This window comes from Schistocerca serialis, chromosome 10 (genome assembly GCF_023864345.2).
Source record: "Schistocerca serialis cubense isolate TAMUIC-IGC-003099 chromosome 10, iqSchSeri2.2, whole genome shotgun sequence".
Taxonomy (NCBI): Eukaryota; Metazoa; Arthropoda; class Insecta; order Orthoptera; family Acrididae; genus Schistocerca; species Schistocerca serialis.
Genome location: NC_064647.1, coordinates 37,280,843 through 37,307,594, shown reverse-complemented (window position 1 = coordinate 37,307,594; position 26,752 = coordinate 37,280,843). Strand labels below are relative to the sequence as shown.

At 37.4% G+C, this 26,752-nt stretch overlaps 1 protein-coding gene across 1 annotated transcript in view; it reads left to right on the top strand.

Moving 5' to 3' along the window:
* The first annotated feature begins 2,579 nt into the window (after positions 1 to 2,579).
* The window catches only part of LOC126425234 (DNA topoisomerase 2-like), a 154,221-nt gene continuing 130,048 nt past the window's right edge, over positions 2,580 to 26,752 (top strand). Inside the window, exons 1-6 of the mRNA XM_050088193.1 lie at positions 2,580 to 2,654; positions 8,321 to 8,489; positions 12,457 to 12,637; positions 15,676 to 15,919; positions 21,289 to 21,501; positions 21,573 to 21,746. Of these exons, the coding sequence (XP_049944150.1) occupies positions 2,637 to 2,654; positions 8,321 to 8,489; positions 12,457 to 12,637; positions 15,676 to 15,919; positions 21,289 to 21,501; positions 21,573 to 21,746 (999 nt within the window). The 5' untranslated portion in view covers positions 2,580 to 2,636. The remainder of the gene's footprint in view (positions 2,655 to 8,320; positions 8,490 to 12,456; positions 12,638 to 15,675; positions 15,920 to 21,288; positions 21,502 to 21,572; positions 21,747 to 26,752) is intronic.

The following is a 26,752-nucleotide window of genomic DNA, read 5'->3' as shown; positions in this document are numbered from 1 at the left end:
CAAAAGCAAAACGAGGATAATGGAATGTAGTCAAATTAAATCGGGTGATGCTGAGGGGATTAGATTAGGAAATGAGACACTTAAAGTAGTAAAGGAGTTTTGCTATTTAGGGAGTAAAATAACTGATGATGGTCGAAGTAGAGAGGATATAAAATGTAGACTGGCAATGGCAAGGAAATCGTTTCTGAAGAAGAAAAATTTGTTAACATCGAGTATAGATTTAAGTGTCAGGAAGTCGTTTCTGAAAGTATTTGTATGGAGTGTAGCCATGTATGGAAGTGAAACATGGACGATAACCAGTTTGGACAAGAAGAGAATAGAAGCTTTTGAAATGTGGTGCTACAGAAGAATGCTGAAGATAAGGTGGGTAGATCACGTAACTAATGAGGAGGTATTGAATAGGATTGGGGAGAAGAGAAGTTTGTGGCACAACTTGACTAGAAGAAGGGATCGGTTGGTAGGACATGTTTTGAGGCATCAAGGGATCACAAATTTAGCATTGGAGGGCAGCGTGGAGGGTAAAAATCGTAGAGGGAGACCAAGAGATCAATACACTAAACAGATTCAGAAGGATGTAGGTTGCAGTATGTACTGGGACATGAAGAAGCTTGCACAGGATAGAGTAGCATGGAGAGCTGCAGGACTGAAGAACACAACAACAAAGTAAAAATAGCAACAGAACCATATATGGTACCAGTCTATACATCAACATGGTACACATCAGAAATAGTAGATCGATGTCACAGTTGCCAGACTTCAGAAAACTTTCAGATCACTTGGCATGAATGGGTTTAAAATTGGACAATAGTACAGCATATAGTGTGCACTTTGTGTATTCAGACAAATCACATAAAAATAGCTTTAGAAATGGCATTTTATATAACAGAAGACATCAAAAGATGTCCTAAGTTATTCTATATACTAATAGTATTACTACTGCACAAGTACGTGTGAATGTAATGGGCAAATTGAATCATAGTAGTAATGAGAGGATCTATTTTACTGTATCTTCTTCACAATAAATATATATATGTGTGTGTAAAAATCACAATATCGAGTGAATTTATATGCATAAATATGGATAGCAAACAAATAAATTCATTGTGGACATTTATTTATTTATTTATTATCATACCTATGATCACATTTGTGATATAGGATTTGTCAGGGTACATTTTAACAACTATATAATATCTTTACAAAATTTGTATCTGTGCTGAATTCATATTAATCTATCTTATGCTTAATACAATATACAACTAATAAGTGTTTTTATAACATAATTTATTATGCACTGATGTAATTTCATTTGTCACATTAACTTAAACATATATTTTATACAGTTGCGCAGAGATATTCAGTTATGCTGTAATAGCATTTGTCAAGCATGTGGTTCTGTAGAACAGTTTTAAATTTATCCTCATTTTCCAGCTCTTTGATATGTTTTGGTAGTGCATTAAAAAGTTTGATGCCTTATTACATACATGTTTCTGGCTTCGGGTCCTTGTTACAGCTTGTATGTGGAGATCTTTACATTGCCGTGTATCGTAATTACGGAAGTCTGTATTGGTTTTCATTTTGTCCTGATTTCTTTTGATCACCAACAGACATTTCAGAATGTATAATGGTGGAATTGTTAAAATTTTCAATGGTTTAAAAAGGGGCCTACAATGTGTTTGAGGTGGGCTGTGGGTCATTATCCGAATAGCACGTTTTTGCAGTTTGAAAATCTCATTTAGACGACAATTTGTTTTTCCCCAGAATACTATCCCATAGGATGCAATGGACTGAAAATATCCAAAATATACTAATCTGGTACAGTCATTACTACAAACTCTTGAAATTATTCTAAGCACAAAACATGCTGAATTTAGTTTTACTGCTGAGTTCACCACATGGTCCTTCCAATTAATCTTCTCATCAATGTGCATTTAGCGGTCACTGTGTTGGCAAAGCTAACCAGTATTTGAAGTCAAGCAAGAGAATGAAAAATATTGTTGCTTCGACGTAGCTTAGCATTTAAAATATAGTGCGGTCTCATAAACTTGGATTACCCGTGCACGCAATCAGAATTACCAGTCGATCCAAACGCCAAAACTTGAAATAACGGCCAAAAATACTGCTCGTTTGTTAATACGTCTCCAATGTAACAAGTATCACGAGAGGGGTACTTTAATTATCATTGTTGCTGGCACGAATTTGATGTGGAACGTATATTTATGAAACCCAATAAAAAATTCATTTAATGATTAGAAACCCACTTGTTGAGTGTCCCGTCTGCAGCAATTTCAGTTTTTCACCTAATAAGCCATTTCCCAAACTAAACAATGCCATGGTATGCGTGGCATATTTAAAGGGAACAGTAGTAGCTGTGACTGAGATACGGCGATTTACTAATACGTAAAAAGGTACGAAGTGTTTAAGAATTAGAATAACAATACGGAATTCTGCAGACGACGAACATCATTCTTAAGTTCAGAATTACTCCGTTACTGGCGCTGCAAGAGTTTGATACAACCAATGAGTGTGCAAGTTACGACAGCTGCAGCACGTGGGACTGACGCTGGAGAATAGTGGAGGGGTCGGTCTGGTGCCAAATTCAACTGCAGGTGCCAGGTGGAAGCTGTTATTTAACAATGTCAGGCCCTCTGACGGTAAGGGAAATATTGATTTCGCAAGTTTTTGTACAAGTATAATGTGATTTCCTGTCTGGAACGAATCATTGTCTCTTTCAACTGTATACTGGCCATTTCTTGGTATAGTTTCCGATAGAAGCCCATCAATTTTGCTTAATCAAGCGCACTGTGCTTTTTTCGGTTTAATGTGTATTAGTTTGTTGGATTAGGTCGCCAACCGTGGGTTTATGAATGTATGTTAACTGAACCGATGAAAGACGAAAGATTTGTGATAGTAGCCCTTTTTTCGGGTCGCTATGGGTTGTTAATTCATAGAATATGAAACTGCGATGATAGCGATCAGGAAGTTGCTCGTACAATAAATGTACACAGTGATAGTGATTTTGGCGGGATTATTATTGTTTAGGAGTCAGCCGTAATTTAAATTTAGTACCTGTTCTTAACTGTCACGTTAGTTGCACTGCAATATGAGTTGCTTTTAGTAATGACTTGTAATAGTAAACCTATTTATATTTTTAGTTGAATATGTAATGTGTATATATTGTTCGAGTACCAGCGTCCAGTAACGGCGTCTGTTGTACTTGTTTGAAATGTTGCATAGTTCTAAACAAGGACGTGCCATTTGACGGGTAACGAATATTGCGATTACGGTTTTACGGAGAGCGTTTAAGGTTTTACAGGACGAAATATTCTAAAGGGAATTTGGTTAAAACGTATAAATTTATTTATTCATTCATTTCAGAGCATTGAGTTAACCAGGCTATCGATGTGGTAGCGTAGTTTGTGAAACTAAAGAGTAAAGCCAATATTCAATGTCGGCTTGAACTACAAAACAGTTGTAAAGATAACAATAACATGGAAGTTGTTTACAAACTGTGAGGTCATCCTTTATATGGTTACAAGAGTCTCAAATGTATAAACCGTTTCTTTGCCCATTTTTTTTTAATGACGTTCCTACATCTTTAATTCGTCAGTACGTTCAAATGAAGGTGGTTAATAGAAAAGATTAATGCATAGATATGTGTAACTAAGATGACACGGGATATGTCAGGGAGGTGGTGTCTCATGTTAATTTCACAGTGAATGGCAACATAGTTTAGTGATTTCACGACAAATACGTTTGGTGCACTTAATTCTGATTAGTATCCTTTGCTGTTAATTCTGTTCTAAGTGATACATCGAACTGACATGGCGGATAAGATTTTGTTTTGCAAAGATTATTTTATAGGACTGACGACAGTGGCAACAGGAGCTATCTTCCCCTACCCCTTGTGAGGTGTGCTCATGGATTTGAGGTTTTGAAAGTTCAACACTGGTAGTGGTCTTCAGCACAGACTGTTTGATGCTACCCTCTATGCTAGTCAGTTGTGTGGAAGCCCCTTCAACTCTGTGTAACAACTCACATCCATTTGAACCTACTTACTGATTTCATCCCTCTGCAGTTCTTGAATTGGATTTATTTGCCTGAAGACAACTGTTATTATTTGTAACACCCCCCCCCCCCCCGCCCCCCCCCCCTCTCTCTCTCTCTCTCTCTCTCTCTCTCTCTCTCTCTCTCTCTCTCTCTCTCTGACTATACAAATACCTTCAGGAAATATTTTCTAACACTTAAATTGATGTTAACTGTAAACAAATTCCTCTTTTAAAATTGTTTTTTGTATATTCTCGTTCTGGCAATTACTTTGCTGCATGGCTAATCATACTACTCTCATCCACCACTTGAGTATTTCATTTCCTAATCTAATTCCATCAGCATCGCCTAGTTCAATTTGACATCATACCATTGCCCTTGTTTTACTTCTGTTGTTCATCTTCTCTTTTCAAGACATTCTGTTCCACTCAACTACTCTTCCAAGTCCTTTCCATATTTTACTTTTTTTTTCTCCCTGAGCTTGAATTCCTATCCAAATATCCCCCAGGTTTCTTTTACTGGTTGTTCAGTGTTCAGACTGAAAAATTTTGAAATTTTGGGGATAAAGCTACAGCTCTGCCCAATCCCTTTGCAACTTCTGCTTCCCTGTCATGTACTTTGAATGTTGTAACTCCTATCTGATTTCTGTGAATGTTGTAAATGACCTTCCTAACCTGTATTTTATCACTGCTACCTTCAGAATTGCAAAGAGTAGTTCCGTCAACAGTCAAAAGCTTTCTCTAAATCTACAAAAGCTATAACTGTTCGGCTTTCTTCAACCAATCCTGTAAGATAAGATACAAGGTTAAGTATTGGTTTTATTCAGGATTCCAATACCCCTTATTCCTCACCCTCTTTGACCACACATCCCGATTTATTTATTTTTTTTTTTCCTCCTCCTTCTTCTTCTTCTTCTTCTTTTCTTCTTCTTCTTCCAGCTTTATCTCTGGTCAAAGTGACAGATTTACACCACTCTGCTAGGGCATCCTGTGTGCTTGTCTGGTATCACTGTACTGGTCAGTTGGAACTAGTGTCATGCTTCGTCAATAATCTCCCCATCATCCAAGTATGTCTTCTCAAGAAGTCCACACTTTATTGGGCCAAGCAGATGGAAGTCTGAAGGTGAGATCCAAGCTGTGTGGTGGATGAGGAAGAACACTCCATTGAAGTTTCATGAGGTTGGTGAGGCCTTATGTTGTCCTAGAGACGGAAAAGTTTGTTCATATTTTTGAGGCAATGAACATGCAGAAGTTGCTTCTTAAATATCATGAGAGCAGCACAATAACCTTAAGAGTTGATCGTTGCTACACGAGGGAGGACGTCAAACAGAATAACCCCCTTCAGTCTCAGAAGACTGTTGTCACTACTACTGGTTTAGGGTGTTGCTTTAAACTTATTCTTTGGGGGCGAGGTGGTGTGGTGCGACACCGTGGATTGTCAGTTTGCTTCTGTTTCGAAGTGAAGAACCTGTGTCTCATCATCTGTGAAGATGTTGAACAAAAAATTATCACAATCAGACTCGTAATGTGCAAGCAGTTCTGCTCAGGTAGGCCTTCGTTGCACTTTATATTCTTCTATTAGGGAGCAAGGAACACAGTGGGCACACCTTTGAGTACCCCCAACTGGTGGACATGTCAGCTGTACCAACAGAGACGTCCAGTTGAGCAGTGAGGTGTCAGTGTGATCCATCGATCATCTTGAATGTATGTGCGCTTGTTCCAATAATTCAGGAGTCTCAGCTTTGTGCAGCTGGCCAGCACACGGGAGATCGGATATTTGCACAACCTTGTTGTGATGGCGCCGCCTTGCCTTCAACTTTGTGCTTTCGTTTGCTGCCAGGTCTTTGTAGACATTCTGCAAGTGCCTATGAATGTGATACTCCGGTTTTCTGCCAAAAGAAACTGAGACAGCTCTCTGCTTGGAATGCACCTCTGTTACAGACGCCATTTAGAAGGCTATGTATAGCACTGCCCCTCTCAGAACTTCACAAAACTACAGGGGCTCAAGTGGGAATATTCCACAATGTCCCACAACGATTTCTGCGTTTTTTAAATTGAAATTGGCAGAGAAAGTGTTGTTACTTTTGCTCCTCGTATTACGAAATTAGGAATCTTTTTTACCATAAAGAGTTACCCTGTAACACTGTGAAGCCTAGTTATCTGGCTGTAAAGAAACACACAGAATAGATCAAGCAACTCGTTCACTTGCACTAACTTGAAGTTTCCTTGTTAAGTGTGTGACTCTCGTTAGGTTAGTCTTCCTGATGGTTTCATGCCAATTTAAAGTTTGCACTCACTGGTTTAACAGATAATCATTAAGCTTTATAAGTAATTTCCAGTTGCTAAGAAACTGGCTTTGGCATACAGAACAGCATATGCATAGCATTATGCTAGGCAGATCACTCACATTATAAACAGTGACTATCCAGCCACAGAATCATGGAGTGCTCTTCTGGAAACATTTGGAAATTCGTAACTGCACTTTTACACGGAACTCCTCAATTTAAACTTTTTTTCCTATTACTAAGATATGAGCCTTTTAAATCTTCAGTCGACCGCAACGGTCGCAGGTTCGAATCCTGCCTCGGGCATGGATGTGTGTGATGTCCTTAGGTTAGTTAGGTTTAAGTAGTTCTAAGTTCTAGGGGACTGATGACCTCAGCAGTTAAGTCCCATAGTGGTCAGAGCCATTTTAACCATTTTTTTTTTAATATTCAGTTCTTGTTTCACTATTAAAATTTGATTATCCACAGAATCAAATGTTTTGCACAGATCAGGCAAAGGGCCCTTAATTATGTACTGCATAGCAGAACTACAGATGTCACACAGGTTACACAGATAATGTTATGAACTTAATAAGTCTGTCAGTCCTGCACCTACAGAACTTACAAGGCAGTAGCTTTGGAGAGGTCTTCATGAAGTCACTTAATGTTTTTAGAAAGCATCTTATTGGGCACTAATGAATGGTATGGGCTACTGTTTGCTCCATTGCATCAGTCACATTAGTGACTGTACAATTGTTGGTTTATAATGGAGTTTTGTGTACCTGTTTCTGAGTTGGCTTCAGATGTTTCTGGCAGCTGCACGCTCTTAAGCGGCACAGTCGGATCAGTCTAGCCGTATCGATCAATTTGTGTCCAATCATATTTACAACACTCTTCTAAATGGGACGGTGCAGTATGGTGGAAACTGTTGAGATCCCACACTGATGATCTTGATTGAAGCCTGGTGTGTGAAAGGAGAGAGAATTTTGTTGATGGGAGGGATGAAGGAACTGATTCATTACACAGAGTAGGCTGTATGTCAGTTGTCAAAAATGCATTTGGTGCAGTAATACTAAAAAATGAAAGTAGAAATTTATCAACTTAAAAGGACACAGTGTATTGCTCGACTTTCGGGTGACACTCTGGTAATTTTAACAGTAAACCACATCTTGATGCACCATGCCTCTTGTAATATCTACCATTGGAATTGGATGAGCACCTCTGTGGTGTTTCCACTTTTAGCAGCTGTATGGTAATGTGCTGCTTTTCCCTGAATTGTTTCTTACCTGTCAGTCATCCCAGGCTGACAAGTATGGGTTGGATGAGCAGACTGTTAACTACCTCCTTTGTGGGTTGTCTACACTTTCTGAGGAATCTTCAAATGGATCTTTCTGGCATCTGACTAACCTCTGATGAATTCTGTGTATTCTTTAACTTTATAAATTATTCTATACAAATATGGCTGATTTGACGCGGCATGTGCACAGAGAAATTTTTATTCTATACAAATACTCTCAGAAATTTAATGAATGTGACTGCTTTGGGTGATTGTGAAATTGTACAATTATAGGTTGTTTCACATATTTATGCAATGTGTTAAATTTGTTTGTCGAAGTTCAGCTTCCAATCACTGCCCCAAATGTCAGTCATCTGCATTTTATTATTTTCTGGCCTTCTGACTTAGTCACTGCTATTTTTGATTGATAAGTGGGGACTTTTCTTAGAGGACAAACTGTTTTGCACATCATGATAGCTGAATAATTGTACTAAAACACACCATTGACGAAAAACTGAGGGTGCTTACAAAAAGTATTACTAAAATTATTTACTGAGTAATTAGAGGGAACATATTAAAAAAAAAGACTAAAACCAAAATTCATAGTGAAAAATGACCATTTCCAAAGGGAGCAGTGGCATAATGCTACAGCATGAATCTCTTATGGTTAAATTTATTGCTGCCACATACTAGTTGGGGTAACATATCGTTCTGATATCACTCTTGTTTTCCAGGACTCTTCTTCGAGGATGAATGTTGCTGCCAGTGAAGTGCAGAATCTCTCTGCTGGCAGCAACACAGCCACTGCTGTGAATAAGAATGTAAAGAACCTGAGTGTGGAGAAAATATATCAAAAGAAGTCTCAGCTGGAGCACATTTTGCTGCGCCCAGATACTTACATTGGTTTGTATAATTAAATAACTTGTAAGATACTATATTGTTGGTATAAAATTGCACACAACTACAGTACAGTCCTACAAATGTATCTGATATCACAAAAAGCCATTGTACCCAACCTACTGTCAAAAGGAAACTTGCCAGCACAGGAGGGTATTGAATGGTGTTGTGTGTCTTGAACAATTACCTCCTGCCTTTGAAACCTGCTGTAAATGATGTGAATCCAAACTTGAAAGCATCTGCCAATACAGCTGTTTAGGATAGTTTAAATTTAAATTTCAAATTGTATAACCAGTCACATTTATTATGTCACAGTTACCACCAAGTGTTTTGGAGGGTTAGTTTTGTCATCAGATGGGTTTTTGTCAATGAATCCTTACACACCTGTGAACTTGTGTAGGAGTTAGGAGGGACTGTATCGCTGACCTGGTGGACTGCTGTAGCAGTTCTACCACTCTGGGTATTTCTCTGCTTCGCTACGCCTGACTTCTATGGGAGTTTGGCATATGCAGCATCTAGTGGCTGTGTTGGAAGACTAGTTAGCATTTGCATTCAGTCTCAAAGTGTGGTTTCAGCTCCAGTTGCACCACCGGTTTCCCACCTTGTTTCAATTCTGTACTGACGTGTTGATCTCTTCACTTGGATTCTAAGGAATGAAATAAAATAATCTGAACCTTTTCACACTTGGAGTTCTCACACACAGAAGACTCTTTGCCATGAAACTAACATAAAGAATGTACAGAAATGTAATTTAAACAGTGTAAATAAACATTACTGTGCATGTGAAAACAGAAATAACATTAAATATACTTTTTAAATAATAAAACACCCACTCCACTAGTGATGTGTGCAAAACTATGGATCTGATAGACAATCTGTCTAATCTTTTCATATTTTCTAAAAGATCCAGAAAAACTTTATTCAAAATGAAGATAAAAACATTTGAATGTATGCACAAATATTTTCCCAAATTACCATAAAATTGAACTGTGGTTGTGAAAGCAGGCCTAGAGTAGTACCAGGGTGAGTGGGAAATGTTTGTCAGACAGTGTGCACATTCAGGGAGGACTGGCTTGCATCCACAGCACACATAGATTTCCACTACTCTGGCATGAAAGGGATAAATTAGGTGTGGATGTGTTTTGTGTTTGACTTTTGAGTAACGTCTTGCATTGTCTTCCAGTGATCATAAGATGTTTTTCCAGTTGTATTTACAGAGCATACCTTGTATATAAGGTATAATGGATGAGACTGGTTAGATTTTTTTGTAGTTTAAATTGATACCCATAATGGTCACAACAGAGCCCAATCTAAAATATTCACATTTAAAATTAATGGAGCTCACTTGAGCTGAATAATTTTCTACTACAGCTAAATATGAAAAATTTAAATTGTATCAAATTTACATCCGTGCAGAATAAAATTACGTCTTGCACTAGTAAAATCGTTTTGTGAATTTGAGAAAATTGCCTTCTGCCAAACATAGCATAACATTAACTGCTAAGGGCATAAACGAGCAAATTAACTGATTTCTCTTGATAATTTGTGCTCTACAGTAAATTGTGTAGTAGTTCATGTAAGCAAAATGTGCATGTTTTTAAAGGATGAGTAATTAGTGTAATGAGGACTTCGTACATGAGTGATGCGTGTCACATTATTTACAACAATGAAGTGAAATGTAGGTAAAACAAACTGTGGACCAAGAACAACAAATTGAAGGACACAAAGAAGGTGTCATATTCAGTACGATTCATAACCTAATATTGCTATTATTGGTGAATAAGAAAGGACAGTTGAAGAGGGGCTAGAACACCATAGGAATATTTGACTGTCTGTGAGATTAGAAATTTGCAGAACAATAGAGGATAGTTAGCACCACTCTGAGCTTCTAAATAATTAGGAATATTCACATGACCTTTATTCTCTGGCAAAATTTACCAACAGTTCATTTGGTTCTTAAAAAGTGATATTAATAGACCATATTTAAACAAAATAATTGTTACATAAATCCTCCTCCTCCATAGCCATGGTGCAGCAACTATGATATATTTTCAGCAGGAAAAGTCTATGTTGCAGGGACTGCAGAAGCTTTGTATTCCAGTATTTGTCAAGATCAGAAGTGTGGCCCTATCTTAGCATAACTGCATGCCTTAGCTGAAGGTACACACCAAAAGTTTTGGCTACTTATGACATATGCGTTACTTAAAGTTCCCAAAGAAATTCTGAAGATGGCTAAAAAAATTGTAGTTTTTCATGGAATCTAACAGGCTAGGAAAGAAGGGAGGGAAACCTTGACACTTCATTAATTTACTCCACTGCATAAAATGACAGGCAAAAACACAGTAATACATTTAAAGACACACAAATGTAATTATTTTTCCATTATAATATTCACATATTAGTTGTGGAATGCAGTAAAAGTAGCCAATTGAATAGACAAAAATCACCAGCCTCTAACCACATACAGGGTGTTTCTGAAGGAGATTGTAGTATGAACAATCAGAAATTCAATTTAACATGTCTAGTTTTTATCGTTACAGAGGTCAGGTGTTAAGATTTAACCCAGTCCCAGATGATGTTGAGCAAAGGCAAATGATTAAGTGCAAAGTTGATTTTTATAAATTCCAACATCAATGCGGTTTCGAATTCTCCAAACAAAATCTCTTGTAGCTCTTCTGAGGTCCTGTTATCTTTTATGGGCCAGCATGGTTCATAATCAAAATGATCAGTTTCTCTTGTTTCCTGTTCTTTTGTATATTTCACCTTTCACCCATTCTGACAGGCAAAAATCTAAATGTGGAGGTGTGGGGAACTTTGTGGCCAAGAAACATGACCATTTCTGGCAACTGTCTTCCAGGAAATGTAAGATTTTAGATGATATCACATAATGACAAGAATGTGGAGGGACCCGGTTATGCTGTAATTAACGTATCCATTGTTGTAGCGGAAGGAACCTCTTCTTATATAACGCTGGAAGCTCGTTTTTGAGAAAGTCTAAGTATGGGCCCCTATAAAATGACGTAACATAAAATGCCAAATCAAGATTGTCAGTCATGCTACACCACACATTTCAAGAGAGTTGTGTATCCACAAAGGCACTTGGGTTCCTGTCAAACCACTGGAGTGAGACTGTGCTGTTGACCTTCATATTCTTCTCAAAGGTGTTGAATTCACTGTAATTGATAAGGTTGAAATTTCATTTGTTACTTTGATACAAGAAGTACCCTCTGCATTGCAAGCATTGATGTAGCCACCAATTAAATTGCTGTGTCGAGAAACTTTGTTGTTCAGAGGTGCACATTTTCTTTTACTTCAAATATTTTATTTGTATTCTTTATGCTAATCTGATGATTAGTGTGTGTTAAGAGAAATAACTTGCTATTCACTATTAATACATAGCAGAATATGGTGCTCTGTGTTAATGTTGACTGTGAGGTGATTTTTCTTACTGAAGATTTGTGGCCTGTCATTCTTTAATACTCCACTCTTGAAAATATTATGTAGTAGAGATCTTGCTTTGTCCTTGCAATAGTGTAATCCAACCAGTAACAATATAAATTGAATAATAAAGTTAAGGCTGTCCATCAGTTACTGGAACTAGCTTTTAAGTACAAAGATTCGGAGAACAAGTGTAAAACGCTAACTTTCAGTACTTTAAATAGTACTTTCCGTAAGAGAAACTTGAACAGAAGTAAGGAGGAAATGTAAAATTTGTGTGTGCTAGATGGAAGAAATCTACAAAACCTGGAGGGGGAGGTACTGCTCTGGCTAATTAAGATTTTTTCACCTTTGTTACTATTAATTATTATTATAAATGACTGAAGCTGTTGAACCCCCCCCCCCCCCCCCCCCCAATCCCCTCCCTGCCCTCCTGCACCAAATATCTGTAATTAATAGACTAATTTGATTGCATTGTTTGTTTAGCAGTGAAATGCTTTGAGATATAATATACCTCTCATGTCATTTATTTCAGGCTCTGTTGAACCTGTCACAGAACTTATGTGGATATTTGATACAGAGCAGGAAATGATGGTACAAAAAGATATTACGTACGTACCTGGTCTGTACAAAATTTTTGATGAAATTCTGGTAAATGCTGCAGATAATAAGCAGAGAGATCCAAAGATGGACTGCATAAAAATTGATATTGACCAGTAAGTAACTGCAGTGTAGTGTATCATGGGAGAGATGTCTCTGTGCTCATATGTCAAAACAGTATATCATGTAGTAGAGTACTTATGTATGAAACCTATGTATGTGTACAATTGTGCCTTGCAAATCAAAAATCTTTCTTGTGCTGAAGTTTAGCCCTGTGGAATTGGATTATTTCACACAATGACTTGGCTGGCATGGTCCTTGCTTGGTGGTGGCCATTTTAATGATGCTGCTGATGTCAACCATACCCAATCCAGCTGCCTCAAAATTGTTCATAGACGAATTTGTGCAACTGAATAGCACACTGCTTACTCCACATCCTACTGGAACCACATGTGACGTAAGACTCCCCCGTCTTGGAGACGATGCATTGACCACATTTGCAACATGGCCAAATATGAATTTCCGTTCACATACTTTTCACACATATACACTCTCAACAGATATCGTGATGATGTCCTGGCCCATGTTGTAACATTCTTGCAAACATTGGTGATTTTCTTCATACCAGAATGTGAGATTGATCAAATATTCATCTTCCTTTGACATGATGCAAAAAGGCGTATTACACTGTTGTCAAATATTTCATCATAGTTCTTTCAGAATGGCTAGCATGTAGAAACAGAACTACCCAATATTTGCTGAGAAACTGCTATTTTCAGTGCCGTTAGTTTCATACTTCCCTGTTGTAATCTTTAATCACCATTAAATTACATTCCCTGCACAAATCTTGAGAACTTAGAGGAGTAAGATTACAGAAGAACAACTTTTTTACTTACCTTCATTATCTCGTCGTCAATGGCTCAGTCTTGTCTAAGAGTACTTTCTTGCAGCTGAAAATTTAGATTTCTTAGGTTCGTGATGACAAAATAACTGTTGCAGAGTTGCGTCTTGCTATGAATATCTTTTGATTTTATCCCATTATTCTAAATCACACTAACGTAACAATTTCCACGTTCAAAAACGGGTAATTACATTGTTGTTGGCAAGTTTAGCAAAATACGTGTGTTTCCATCAAAGGCATGCCCTCCACTACTTACATTCTGTGTACTCACAATATTCCAAAGAGTTTACAAATTAAGAGTTTACAAAACAAAAGAGGAATCATTGCTAAAATATATCATTTCATAAATTAATCCAGAAATGAATTTAATAATTAGTGTTAGGTTGTGCAATTAATAATGTGAGTTTTAAGTGTGCTACAAATTTTGTAATTACAAATATTCTTAAAAAGAATAGTAATTTTAACTGTTCCAGTACATATCGAGTGTAACACATCAATTTCTTTGTTATACATTTTAGCCTGAAATATAATACATTGTATACAAAATCATGTGAATTCTTTTTAATGAAACAGCTGAGATAATTTTAACCTATTTGAGATTATACGTGGTATCTGTTCTATCGAAAAAGATAATGTTGGAGGACGACGATTCATTACACTGTCAAACAGGGAAGTGATTTGTTTCCAGTATAAATATGAAATGTAATAAAACTAGGATCTCACCTTCTGCTAACGTTAACATACAATAATATAATCTGCGTGCAGTGTAATATATACAGTTCACAGTAGCAGAGTCACAATTGTACTGTCAAAAACCTTTTAATGTGCGAAATGACTTGAGGTGATGTGAAGTTCAAAAGGAGCTGACTGCAAATATGTGTACTTGTCAGGTACTTTAGGATGCTTTATGCCAGTTTTAGGTCGTTTTATGAATTTTTTTTACATCAAAAACTAGGCACAGTTTTTATATTCTTGCAAATTTGCTCCTTTTTATTTTTATGAAAGATCTTTTGGGCTTTTTCTTAAATCTACGCTTTGCATACCTGTAAATTCCCCTTAATGACTGCAACATTTAGTCCTCCAGCCTGTCAGCTTGTTCTGCTTATGTACTTATGTGCATATCTTGACCTACAACTCGCCCATGTTCCATTTCATTCAGCACAAAAATTCAACTTTCAGGTACCATAGCTGCATCATCAATGAATTGAATTGTGCTAATTTTGCGTTCTTGACAAACAACTGTTCTTTAGTTCAATTTTCAGTCAACAAATGAACATCAATGGTGGAAACGAACTTGCTTAAATCTCTTGTGGTTTTGACTTCTTGTTCAAATCTGTGTAGACTACTCCAATTTGCTCTGAAGAAAGGTAGGTTTCCATTTCCCTACCAAAAAAAGGAAAAACACTTTAATTCATTATAGATTACAAAAGTGTCTTTCAATATTTATGCTTCTCCACACCACATATGCAACACACAATCATTTTTCATAGTGTGTGTTTGTGCCAGGCACTATCTGTAAACATAAGACAATTGTTTTCATTGATCAAATATAAGATGCACTAGCTTTGATGAAATAAATTTCATGAAAGGCAACATTTGACAAAGGTTCCTTGTTACACTGCACCAAATGTATTTGACAAACTGATTTTTGTCAAAGAAATTTGGTAGTGTAATACCAGCCTAACGAGATGCATCATTTGAAAATTGTGCTGACAAAGCACAGTAGGCTGCAACTTTGTTCTGAATTGTTGTCAGATAATTCAACTGCAAATTTCAATCCAAATACTTTAATGTTTAAATCTTCTTAAAGTAGTTGTACATTGCTGGCCACAATACTTAAGGCTGAGTCACTCTTATGTGAATGGATTTCATTGGAGACTGCTCAGTTAAACGATGGGGCACAAAATTCTTCTTCAGCTTTCTTGCATGCACCATATGACCTGTCTTTGAGACCATGTAAAATGGAAGCACGTTTCTCCCAGTCAACTAGTGTTGTATTACGATGTGGGGCCTTGTCAGATTAATCTAAAAATGCACCCATTATCTTTCCACAGCTGTAACAGTGCAACACAAGAGACTTCAGAACTGATTTAATGCATTTCGTCAGGGATACCAGTAAAACTAACTCTTCAGTTGAATGAAGTCAATATGGGTACAGGGACCTCTTGGATAACATGAAGAATTGCTTGATTATTTGCTGTAATTTTTTGTTTTTCATTAAATTATTTACATTTAGTTGGTTGTCTTTGTCAGGGAAAACAACACAATATCAGTGTGGAATAATGGTAAAGGTATACCTGTTGTGGAGCACAAAGAAGAGAAGATGTATGTGCCCACCATGATCTTTGGACACCTGCTTACCTCGTCAAATTATAATGATGAAGAAGAAAAGGTCACAGGTGGCAGAAATGGATATGGAGCAAAGTTGTGCAATATATTTAGCACGAAATTCATTTTGGAAACAGCATCAAAAGAATACAAAAGGGCTTTTAAACAAGTAAGCTGAATTGTTATCCTTCGTCTCATGAATTTTTTTTTTAGAATAATTTTATGTGAAAAATAGTTTTATCGTATTAACTATCTGGAATTGTGGCAGAGTTGTGATAAATAGTACCCTGCAACTATTTCATTATGTTGAGGTGTTTGGATTCATTTTTCTTGTGAGCTGGTTTGTCATGTTAACATTAACTGCAGCTCAGAGTAGTTTGGAAAAAAAAATGCTCGTAATTTTCTGCTTTGGAGGGGATGTTATAAAGAATAGTACTGGACAAGTTGCTTCTACTTCAGGCTCTGAAAATAAGAAACGGAAAAAGAGGATTGACCAGATCCACACCCCTAGGCCTATAGTAGAACCAATGATTCTGTTGTCAGTGGCAATATTGTAAATAATTTTAAAAAAAGAAAAAAGGTAGTATTCAGCAATGATTGGTTTTGGATGACTCTGCAGATAGCGAAGATCAATTTTCCCTGTGATCATGAAAGAGCTCCTACAAGGGGACTGCATCTGCTTGTCGCCACTGATTTTGTCCAAATTTGTGGTAGATGCTGGGCTTCACAAGAAATGAGTGATAGAAATTTTATTTATGAATTTTTTTCATAAAAAGTGTGAAAAGAATGTAATGTCCAGCATAGTGTAGAGAAATTACATGAGAAAGTGGGGGGGGGGGGGGGGGGGATGGTTGGGTGGTTCTGATCAGTTTGCAATTTGAGTGGCTGTAAGACAACAAACTGCCAGTGATGGCAAGTGATCACTCGGATAACCACCGAACACTCTCACAGGGCACCTACGAGAAGTGCGCATTTTGGGATTCGTTAAGAATACTTTTGGAAGACTTGGTGTGCTCGAGGATGTGAATGACATTTGTTCATTACATTCAAACTAAATTACTACTTGGAGGCTATTTCTAAACATTACAGAAAGAAAAGGATTTGACTGCTGGCACAACAGAAATGTCAGTCTGAGGGGGTGAGAACTAACAGAAGTTGCAATAACTACCAGCATCTTAGGGTACAAATGTTTGAGCAGCACTAGGTGTGAAAAAAGGTGTGATGTGGAATGTACTTGAGGTTGGCAATGAGCAACACTGAGTTGGTGTACAAATGTTATGAGAACGTCTGAATACATTAATGCAGGGTTTTTAAATTATTGGTGTCAACTGTCTGTAGTTGGCGTGCCAGTATTGCAGGCAATTTACATGCATTGTCATTCTGACATGAGGCTTTGCAATCTCCATGGTGCCTCTTGCCAACTGAATCCAGGTATTTCCCTTTCCTGTTCCTCTGCTCTGTAGGTATGGATTTTCCTGACCTTTCACTAATTAACTCTGTTTCACTCATTGTGCAAATGCGCTGACGTCGTTCTCAGTAGCGAGAATCGTGCTTGCTGCGTGTAGTAAGACATGTCTGCTTGCTACTACCATCTGCTGTGGTAGCATAAAATAACATCTAGATAATATATATGGAGTTACTAGTTAATTTTCTGAACAGAAACTTCTACCCTGGAACAACTGCACTGATCTAAATTTTGCAACCTTCTTCAGTTAAGGTTTTCCTTGTGTAACCTAAATGTTACCACTTGTACCTGCCACCTGTAGGCAGTCTGCCACCTGTATGCAATGCACTTGTTTCCTTTCCTGGTGTGCTCTAGCTGGTTTGACAGCCTCAAGCTCAACAGTGAATAAGTAAAAAAGGAATGTTGGGATTTCAAATAAATTTCCAGGAGGCATTGTACTGAGTACATGGAAACTTCACATGTAAAATTACTTTCTTTTATCATCTTACAGTTGACGATTTACACATGCTTGGGTGGTTTTCATTATAAAAACAAGGGAACCTGTTCGTTTGAGGCTGCCCAAAAGTCAAAATGAAACTTAACGGGGTACAAAGTCCTGAAAGTCTTAATTACAATCCGTTCTATATAAATTTACTATACCAAATTTTCTTTTGCCTCGTTTTCATGCCTTTTATGAAAGCATTAGTAAACACAACATATTGGACACGATTTCAGTGTATTTGCATTATAAATAAGGTAAAAATTGAAAATTTTTAAAACTGAAAGAAAAAATGTATCTGCATATGAACTCGACCTCATGGCTCTTGGATTACACTTCTGTACGCTTCCTGCTGCTTGAAAATTGTGCTGACATAAATGGTGTATAACTCACCTGACCCACATCAAAGATGCTGTTTTTTGTAACTGCTTGCCCATCTTGATCTCCCACTTTTATCTCTGACAAGGCCCTGTTTATACCATAAATGTGGACAAAATCTGTGGTGATGAGTAGGTCTGTCCCCCTTGTTAGACCAGTTTACATTGGAAGATAAAAGTAGATATCATAGGGATACTAGTTGAGGGTTTTAGTGAAAATTCCATGCCAATTGGGTTGATTAGCAGTTTATCTATTAATGGTGCACTGTCTTGACAGATAACAAACATGAGCTTGTAAGGCATTTAAATGACATAACATATCCTGATTCTTGGGATCACTTACATATTTGAATGAATGGCTGTACTAGACTAGTGTTCATTAAATCTTAGTGAGATCCAAAGTAGCTCACATCAAAAATGAACAATCAAAAAGCATGTCACAAAAGTAATGTCTTATATCTTGTTGTGTAATAAGATATTATTTAATGATATTCTTAAAGTTAAAAAAATTGTTCCATCATTTTAACTATTAGTCTGTAAACCGTGTTTGTTTGTTTCTTTGATTCCCTTGTATCTGGTAGAGATTCAGATTCCCCGCCACAATTCAATACAGGTATGGACTCCGATAGTGCTTAGCAAGTAACAACAGTTCTATGACTCCACAGATGGCAGAAGCTGAGGTTACAGTGCCTATGCTACCTCTTGAGTTCTGTGCTTAAATACACACTTGTGGTTACGTACAACATTTCTCTCTTATCACTTAGAGCCTTACGAACATCATAGAAGTAGGATGAAATGCTGAAACTAGTGAGGGTTGAAAACAATCCCACTTGGGTTCCACAGATAGCACTATGGTGTGGATGGTCACATCTGTTTGGCTGACATGTGTGTAATGAAAATGCTGATAATCCCCAACTGGAAGATATTGAATATATTGCAAAAACATGTTTGCAAAAATTCAAAGTAGCACCTACGTGGATAGTAGTGGTGACTGTTCCCCAGATTGTCCAGGTAACCATTCTTCCCCCTTGCACCTGTGAAACCAGTGTGAAGAAACCTTAATATATTGTATCATAAAAAGTACCCTCTGTTATGTTAAGTAGTGATTTGTGGCACATAGGTGTAAGAGGTACCAGATGTGTAGCACTCCCAAGACTTAGTCGCCATTATTTTTTTTTTGTCTCACAGGTGAGATAGTATACCCTGCTTATGCAATACACAATTCACTACCATCTCTATTTGTGTGACCATTATCTGCAACAAGTGTGTACATACTCATTTTATAAATTAGTGTGAATTTGCAGCTCACTAAGTTTGTTGGGTATGTTTGTGAATGTCTGCAGTAGTATTGTGAAGTGTAGTGAACATCCTTAAATGTTTCTTTTTGTTATTACAGTAAGATTAAAAGTACTTCATAGTTGACTTCTGTCTACAATGTTGCCACATCCACTGCTAGCTACTACTAGATTATAGGGACACGCTCAGTGGGTCACTTCAAAAATGCTGTTAACATTTCATGCGGAGTAATTTGGACGTGTCCAGTGAGGTACGACGGAAATGTAAGATGCTGTCGACAGCTGACTTTTAAGTGACCAATGACTGAACTGCAGCAGACAGCGGGTGTTGTAGCCCTGAATTTCAATTCACTTATTCACCTAACCACAGCTTCGTGATGTACAATGTATCAAAGAAAACGGCCATATCCAAGAAAACGGCCACCAGCAATCTGCGGCAGAACCAAAATCGCTATCACGTTGTTTGTGCCATTTAAGACCACATCTACAAGCAAACTCTAGACAGAAGAATTTGTTTCAGCGGTAAAAGCAAACTGTTAATTTCTCCTGTCATGGGTTAATTGAAAGTATCCTCACTGAAATGAAATGATTTTATGGCATTGATGGCTGCTGAGTTGGCTACACAGGATGCTGCATTACCAGCTGATGAGCAGTCTGTTTGGTATTTGGTTGCATATTATAGGGGACACAAGCAGATTCCAAATGAAAAAAGAATGAAGGGAAGAAAATGAGCAAATAAAAAGGTGAGTACGAAGATGAAAATGACATAGTGAAGTATTACAAATAAATAAATTTGAACCAGTTAATCGAATAAAAATAATAGTCTTGTAGACCTAAAGCGTCGACTGCACACAGACCATTCTATTGCCACGCAACTGCATCGAGAAGGTTCTGACGTGATCACCAGTGGAAAGAGCAGGCAGTGCCACACCTTCAGGGAGACAGGCTTCAGAGCCACGGATCAGTGCTAATTTAACCAGCCGCCCATTGCTAGTTGGCCCAGTTCGGTGGCAGGCTTACAGAGCATCGGTACTGAATAATAGGACATTACTTAGCTTGCATTCTGCAAATAATGATATAAAGTACTTGTTTGTAGGAGGCAAAGGACTCGTGAGAAGATAATTTTTTAGAAATAAACTTTTCTATTAATTAGGAAAAGTTTTGTAGAGATGGTTTTGGATTCCCACCACTGGCAATTGCAACTTCTCTCCTTCCTTCCTTCCTTGTTTGTGTCTATGCTGACTCCCACAGAAGCTGATGCTACAGAAGTTATTTGATTAGAGTTAGAAAACTAGAAATTTCGCTGCATTTGACAACATAAAAACCTGTGACTTTCCACACATTGTGTATAAGCTAATCATTGCCAGACACAGTTACGCAGTGGAAAATCGTATTTTTTACTCTGGTGACCTGCTCGTAACGATTAATTGCAGCCCACAAAAATTGGCTTCACGTAATGCCGTGCAAAGCTTATTTAATCCCTGTGGTTGTGATAACTATATACGACGCTGAATCGTGTCTTGTGGGGGAGGGATTAAGTAGTATTTGGTTAGTGCTGTGTATGATAAAAGTTATTTCATTAGCGTGTGCATGCATGCGTGTGTGCGTGCGTGTGTGCGCTGTTTCCAGTGTGTTATCATGTGATGAAATATGAAATAAAAGAAATGACCCAGGATTTGGGATCTGAACACATCAAGAAAGCAAACTTGACAAGGAATTGGAAGTGAGCTAATTACTTGTTTCATGGCAGTTTGGCAATGTTGAATGGTTTGGGCGTCATGTTGAGTGCTCTGGAGGAAACCAACTCACACAGGAACGGTCAACTAACAAATAATTTTAATTGAACTACAATGTTTTAGAGAGCTCAGTGTTGCTAAAATTTACTTTTCTGCTTATATAAATATACATATTTTTAATTTACAGGTTTGGGCAAATAATATGGGCAAGACATCTGACCCAAAGATTAAGGATTTTACTGGAGAAGATTATACAAAAGTCACATTTTCTCCCGATCTTACAAAATTCAAAATGGAAGCTCTGGATAATGATATAGTGGCTCTGATGTCGAGAAGAGCTTACGATATTGCTGCATCCACGAGGGGTGTCAAAGTTATGCTGAATGGAAAACGTTTGCCTGTATGTATTAGTTTATTTGCTGTGACTGTTCTAGTAACTGCAGGCACTTACACTGTATTCTTTAACTGCAGGTAAAGAACTTCAAAGATTATGTGGAACTTTATTTAAAAAATAAAGAAGATGAGACTGGTAATCCTCTGCAAATAGTGTATGAGCAGGTGAATGAGAGGTGGGAAGTGGCGATAACTATTTCGGACAGAGGATTTCAACAAGTTTCATTTGTGAACAGCATTGCTACAACAAAGGTACGTGGCATTAGTACACACTATAGTCAGATCCACGGATGATGGCGGTTCGTGCAGATTAAGAAACGGACGGCAATTGCGCCATTGTCGGTTCCTTGCGATATGCACGTACACATGCACTTAGCCTGACAAGTGCGTGTCGTGCAAATTATGTCTCTGACTTGCGTTTGTAGAATTTCACTTACCACCATCAGGGATAACTCAAAATAAATGGAATAAAAAATTCATGAAATAACTCGCTATGGCCATGTTTAATGCTTGCATTGGGTATGACATTCACAGCAATGTGTTCAGAACATTCCTGAATGCTCATTCGGCTGTCTGATAATGCGTGATGTCGGTGTGTGGAATGAGCCCAAACTTGACCGCCATTGTTCGTGACTCCAACTATAGTCACATTGTTTAGCTGCACCAGGCAAAGGCTTTGTATGCAGAAATTGGCATCTTTTGAATGCTGTGCTTACAGTGTGCACACTCTCAGCTTCTTGATTGCATGGATTCTGATTTCTTAAGACCCAGAGGTAGTGCTCTGGTGATGTGTGCTTCATTGCTGCCAGTCTTATCAACCGGTGCAGTGTGTAGCAACATTATAGTAGTTGTTTGAATGCGGTTTCTTATTTCAATGCCGTGAAGTGGCTGGACGTATCATTTCTTTGGTCATTGCATCATACAGGATAAATAAGTGAAAGATAAAGGATAATTAGAACATTTATCTGCAGAAAGGGATTCAGATATAAATAAAATTAGATCTACACTGTATTCAAATTATTTGTGGTAAAAAAAGTTGTTTTGCAGTAAATTATACTATAAACAATACTTTCTGGTTCCTGAATACCTAATTTTGTAAACTCATTAGATTTCTTTTTAAGGTGTCTGACAGCATGGTACACAATACAGGCCAGGACACTATTGCAGAAGCAATGAAAGACCATGCCAGGTGTAAGAGAATGTAAAACCTCCAAGGAGGTGTTTTACAGAAATTTAAAATTTCCAAACAGATTCTTGTCATGTATAAAGTATACCAGTGACAAGACACAATCAGCACCTTCACTGTGCAATAACAGTAGCAATGAGTGCCACTAAAGCATTGTTACTGAAGACGGTTTTTCGAAATTCCTTCAGAGATGACAAAGTAAATATTCCAGAATATGAATCAACAGAAGCTGCCAATACGAGTGACTTAAAATAGAAACCCCCAGTATAGCAAAGCAACTAGAGTCCTGTCCAGATAATGTACCAATTAGGTTCCTTTTGCAGTACACTGGTGTAAGAGCTACTTACCAGTCATATACAACCACTTGCACAAAGAAAGCTGCACAGCTCATACCAGCACACAAGAAAGGAAATATCGTATGTTTGTGAATATAGGCCACACTTTTTTCCTAAATTTTGGCTTGAAAAATCATGGTGCAGCCTATAATAAGATTTTTCTCCTCCAATCATAAACTGCCAATTTCAAAATGGCATACATGTATTTTGTGGTTTGAAATTGATACTGTTATTTATTACCGCAATTACTTTTGCAAACCATGAAAGACAGTGCTAGAAAATAGCAGAAAAACTGATGCCTGTTGGTGAACACAGTAGCTGTGTATTTGTTCACTCTTCCCCTGCATTTCACAGTAATGTTTGGTATATCAAGATACTGGTGTTTGGTCTGTGTTCCCTATTTGGGGAAGTAAATAAAAACTTTTGTGTCGGAGTTGGATCATGTAATGCTGGAAAGATATTAGACTGTTTTCATAAGCTGTAGGCCAGTTTTTACGCAATTAAGTTCTGCGACAAAGACATTATTTCATTGCATAAATCACTGAACCTGCCCCTATTAAACTTAAAATTCTAATGGTGAAATGTTTCAGCTGTCAGTTTGAACAGTTTGTTGTGGCGGCATATCCACATTTCCTGTTTTGAACTACAGAACTGAGGATGTCAACTTTTTGAACTCTAAGAGTTTGTCTTCACTTACACACCACTGACAAACATCTATATGAAACCTACGTCCAAATTTCCACTTTCTTTGTTACTTTGCATAATGTGTAGCTAACTTGAAGTTGGTCTGTTCTTGTGTAGTGTTGCCAACATAATTTGTCTGCATCATGTACATGGTAGTAATGCTCGTAATATGAAATTAAGTAGTGTGGCCTGTGTTAATGATTTACTTTTTACTATAACTTCACATCAGAAGTTTAGGCGCAGCCAGTATTTGCATGCAGCGTATATTTGTGCAAATGCAGACAAATACCACTGATGTTGATTTGCAGTAAGATTTTGGAATGTTTTGTTCGATCATTGAATCACATCAAAGAAAATGTGTTAACAACCCATTCAGAAAATATTGTTCTTGTGAAACACAACTGTTTCTTTGTTCTCATAAGGTAATGAATGCCATTGACAGAGTAATTTTGTAGTAATTGGTGGGAACTAGGTTGAAACAGATTTCTGATGTTCCCCAAGAAAATGTTACAGGCCATTTGCTGGTTTTGATCCATATAAACAGATATAGGAGACAACCTGAGCAGTGCTATTGTGCAAAATGATTTAGGCAACATATCTGTATGGTGCAGAAAGTAGCAGCTGACTCTACATAATAAAATGTCATCTACAAGAGTATTAAAAGGAGTCTGTTAAATTTCATTTACACCATAAATCACACAAGTACCTGGTGGTTACAGTTACGAGAAACTTAAATTGGAATGATAAGGATAATGTTGTATGGAAGGTGAGCTGAAGATTGCATTTTATAGGCAGAACTCTTAGAAGATGCTACAAATCCACAAGTGATTGTAAAATAGGCTTTCGTCTCTGCTGGTGTTGCTATGTGACGTGAGATCTTTACCAGTTAAATTGATGCACAGCATCAAGAGTTTGTAGGAAATCTTGTTTTGTGCCGCCTTCAAATAGGGAAGAGATTGAGTTGGGTGGCAGTCATTAAATTAAAACATTTCTACTCTAGATGCAAACATGTTTTTTTGACTCCCACCTACATAGTTAGAAATGACCATTGTAATAAAAGAAGAGAAATTGGAGTTAAAATAGAAAGATTTAAGTGTTAATCTTTCCCATGTGCTGTTAGAGTGGAATGGTAGAGAAATAGTCTGAAAGTGTTTCATGAACCCTCTGCCAAGCAGTTAATTGTGAATTGCAGAATAGTCAAAAAAGACCACCACATCTCCACCTCAGTATATTTTGTTACTTTTGTGTTTTTTCCTTTGCTGTGTTCTTGGTTTTATAGTCTACAACAGATGATACCACAAGAGATAAGATTGGCTATCCGTCCTTTTATTGTTGTGGGATGTTCAGGTTTGTTATTAAAGGGTGAAGGGACTAGACCCTTTTAACTCTATTTTGCTTCATCCGTCAACTGCTATTTTGCTTAGGGAGTAGAAGAATTCCTCCACTTTGTCTACTTCGTGCTCCCCATTTGTGATAAGTTCATTGGTAGTCTCATTTTTGCTGTTCCTCATTTTTGCCTTTTTTAAAACTATCAAACTATGTTATGTACATTCCATTCAACAAATCCAGTAATTTTTTACTTTTGTCAAGAACAGCAGTGTCACCAGAAAACTTTATACTTGTCCTCACTCCCAAAATTGTAATCATCTGCTGAGTCTCTCATTTATGTCCTTTCAAATTCAATGTACAAAGGGAAAAGTAGAGGAAGAAGACTGCAGTCTTGCCTCCCTCCCATTTCAAGCCAAAAAATTATTTCTTGGTCTTCCATTGTTAAAATTCACTCTTCACTCTTGTATATACTGTGTGTTACCTGTCTTGCCCCACAGCTTGCACCAATTTTCTGTGGGAATTTAAATGTCTTGCACTGCTTTACATTGTCAGACTCTTTATAAATTAACATAATCTATGTAGGTCTCTCCATTTTTACTCGTTGTATATCCAGGAATGTTCATTTTTAGCAACCAGATACTGTGGCAACTGCACAGTGGTCTAAGATATTGCTTTCTCTAAATAATAATAATGTTGTTGTTGTTGTGGTCTTCAGTCCTGAGACTGGTTTGATGCAGCTCTCCATGCTACTCTATCCTGTGCAAGCTTTTTCATCTCCCAGTACCTACTGCAACCTACATCCTTCTGAATCTGCTTAGTGTATTCATCTCTTGGTCTCCCTCTACGATTTTTACCCTCCACGCTGCCCTCCAATACTAAATTGGTGATCCCTTGATGCCTCAGAACATGTCCTACCAACCGATCCCTTCTTCTGGTCAAGTTGTGCCACAAACTTCTCTTCTCCCCAATCCTATTCAATACTTCCTCATTAGTTATGTGATCTACCCATCTAATCTTCAGCATTCTTCTGTAGCACCACATTTCGAAAGCTTCTATTCTCTTCTTGTCCAAACTATTTATCGTCCATGTTTCACTTCCATACATGGCTACACTCCATACGAATACTTTCAGAAATGACTTCCTGACATTTAAATCAATACTGGATGTTAACAAATTTCTCTTCTTCAGAAACGCTTTCCTTGCCATTGCCAGCCTACATTTTATATCCTCTCTACTTCGACCATCATCAGTTATTTTGCTCCCCAAATAATAATAATAAAGATAATAATAATTTAACCTTCCTAAGTTTTTCAGACAGTAGACTTTCCATATTATTAGTTCTACAGTATATTATTGTTGACTGTTTAATATCTCAAAACTGTATAAAATAGTTTTGTTCAGCCATCGCTTAAAGCTTCCAATAAAACGTGGGAAATCTGTCAAAATAAATTCTTCAAGCAGTGTAAGTTATTTGCACACTTCACCAACAAAATATTTTTCACACTTTGCAGTAATGAGATTCATAGTTAAAACATGTTGCAGTAGTGATGAACATTAGGTGTCTTTTCAGCAAGTTCAAAGACACACATATTTCCTGTACCAAAGAATAGACGAAACTTCTTACTCGGACAACTTTTCATTACTTCTTTTTGTTTTTTCAAGAACTACAATAATAATGGTTACAGGAAATGAGAACAAAAGGTTTTTATGTTCTGGTGATCACT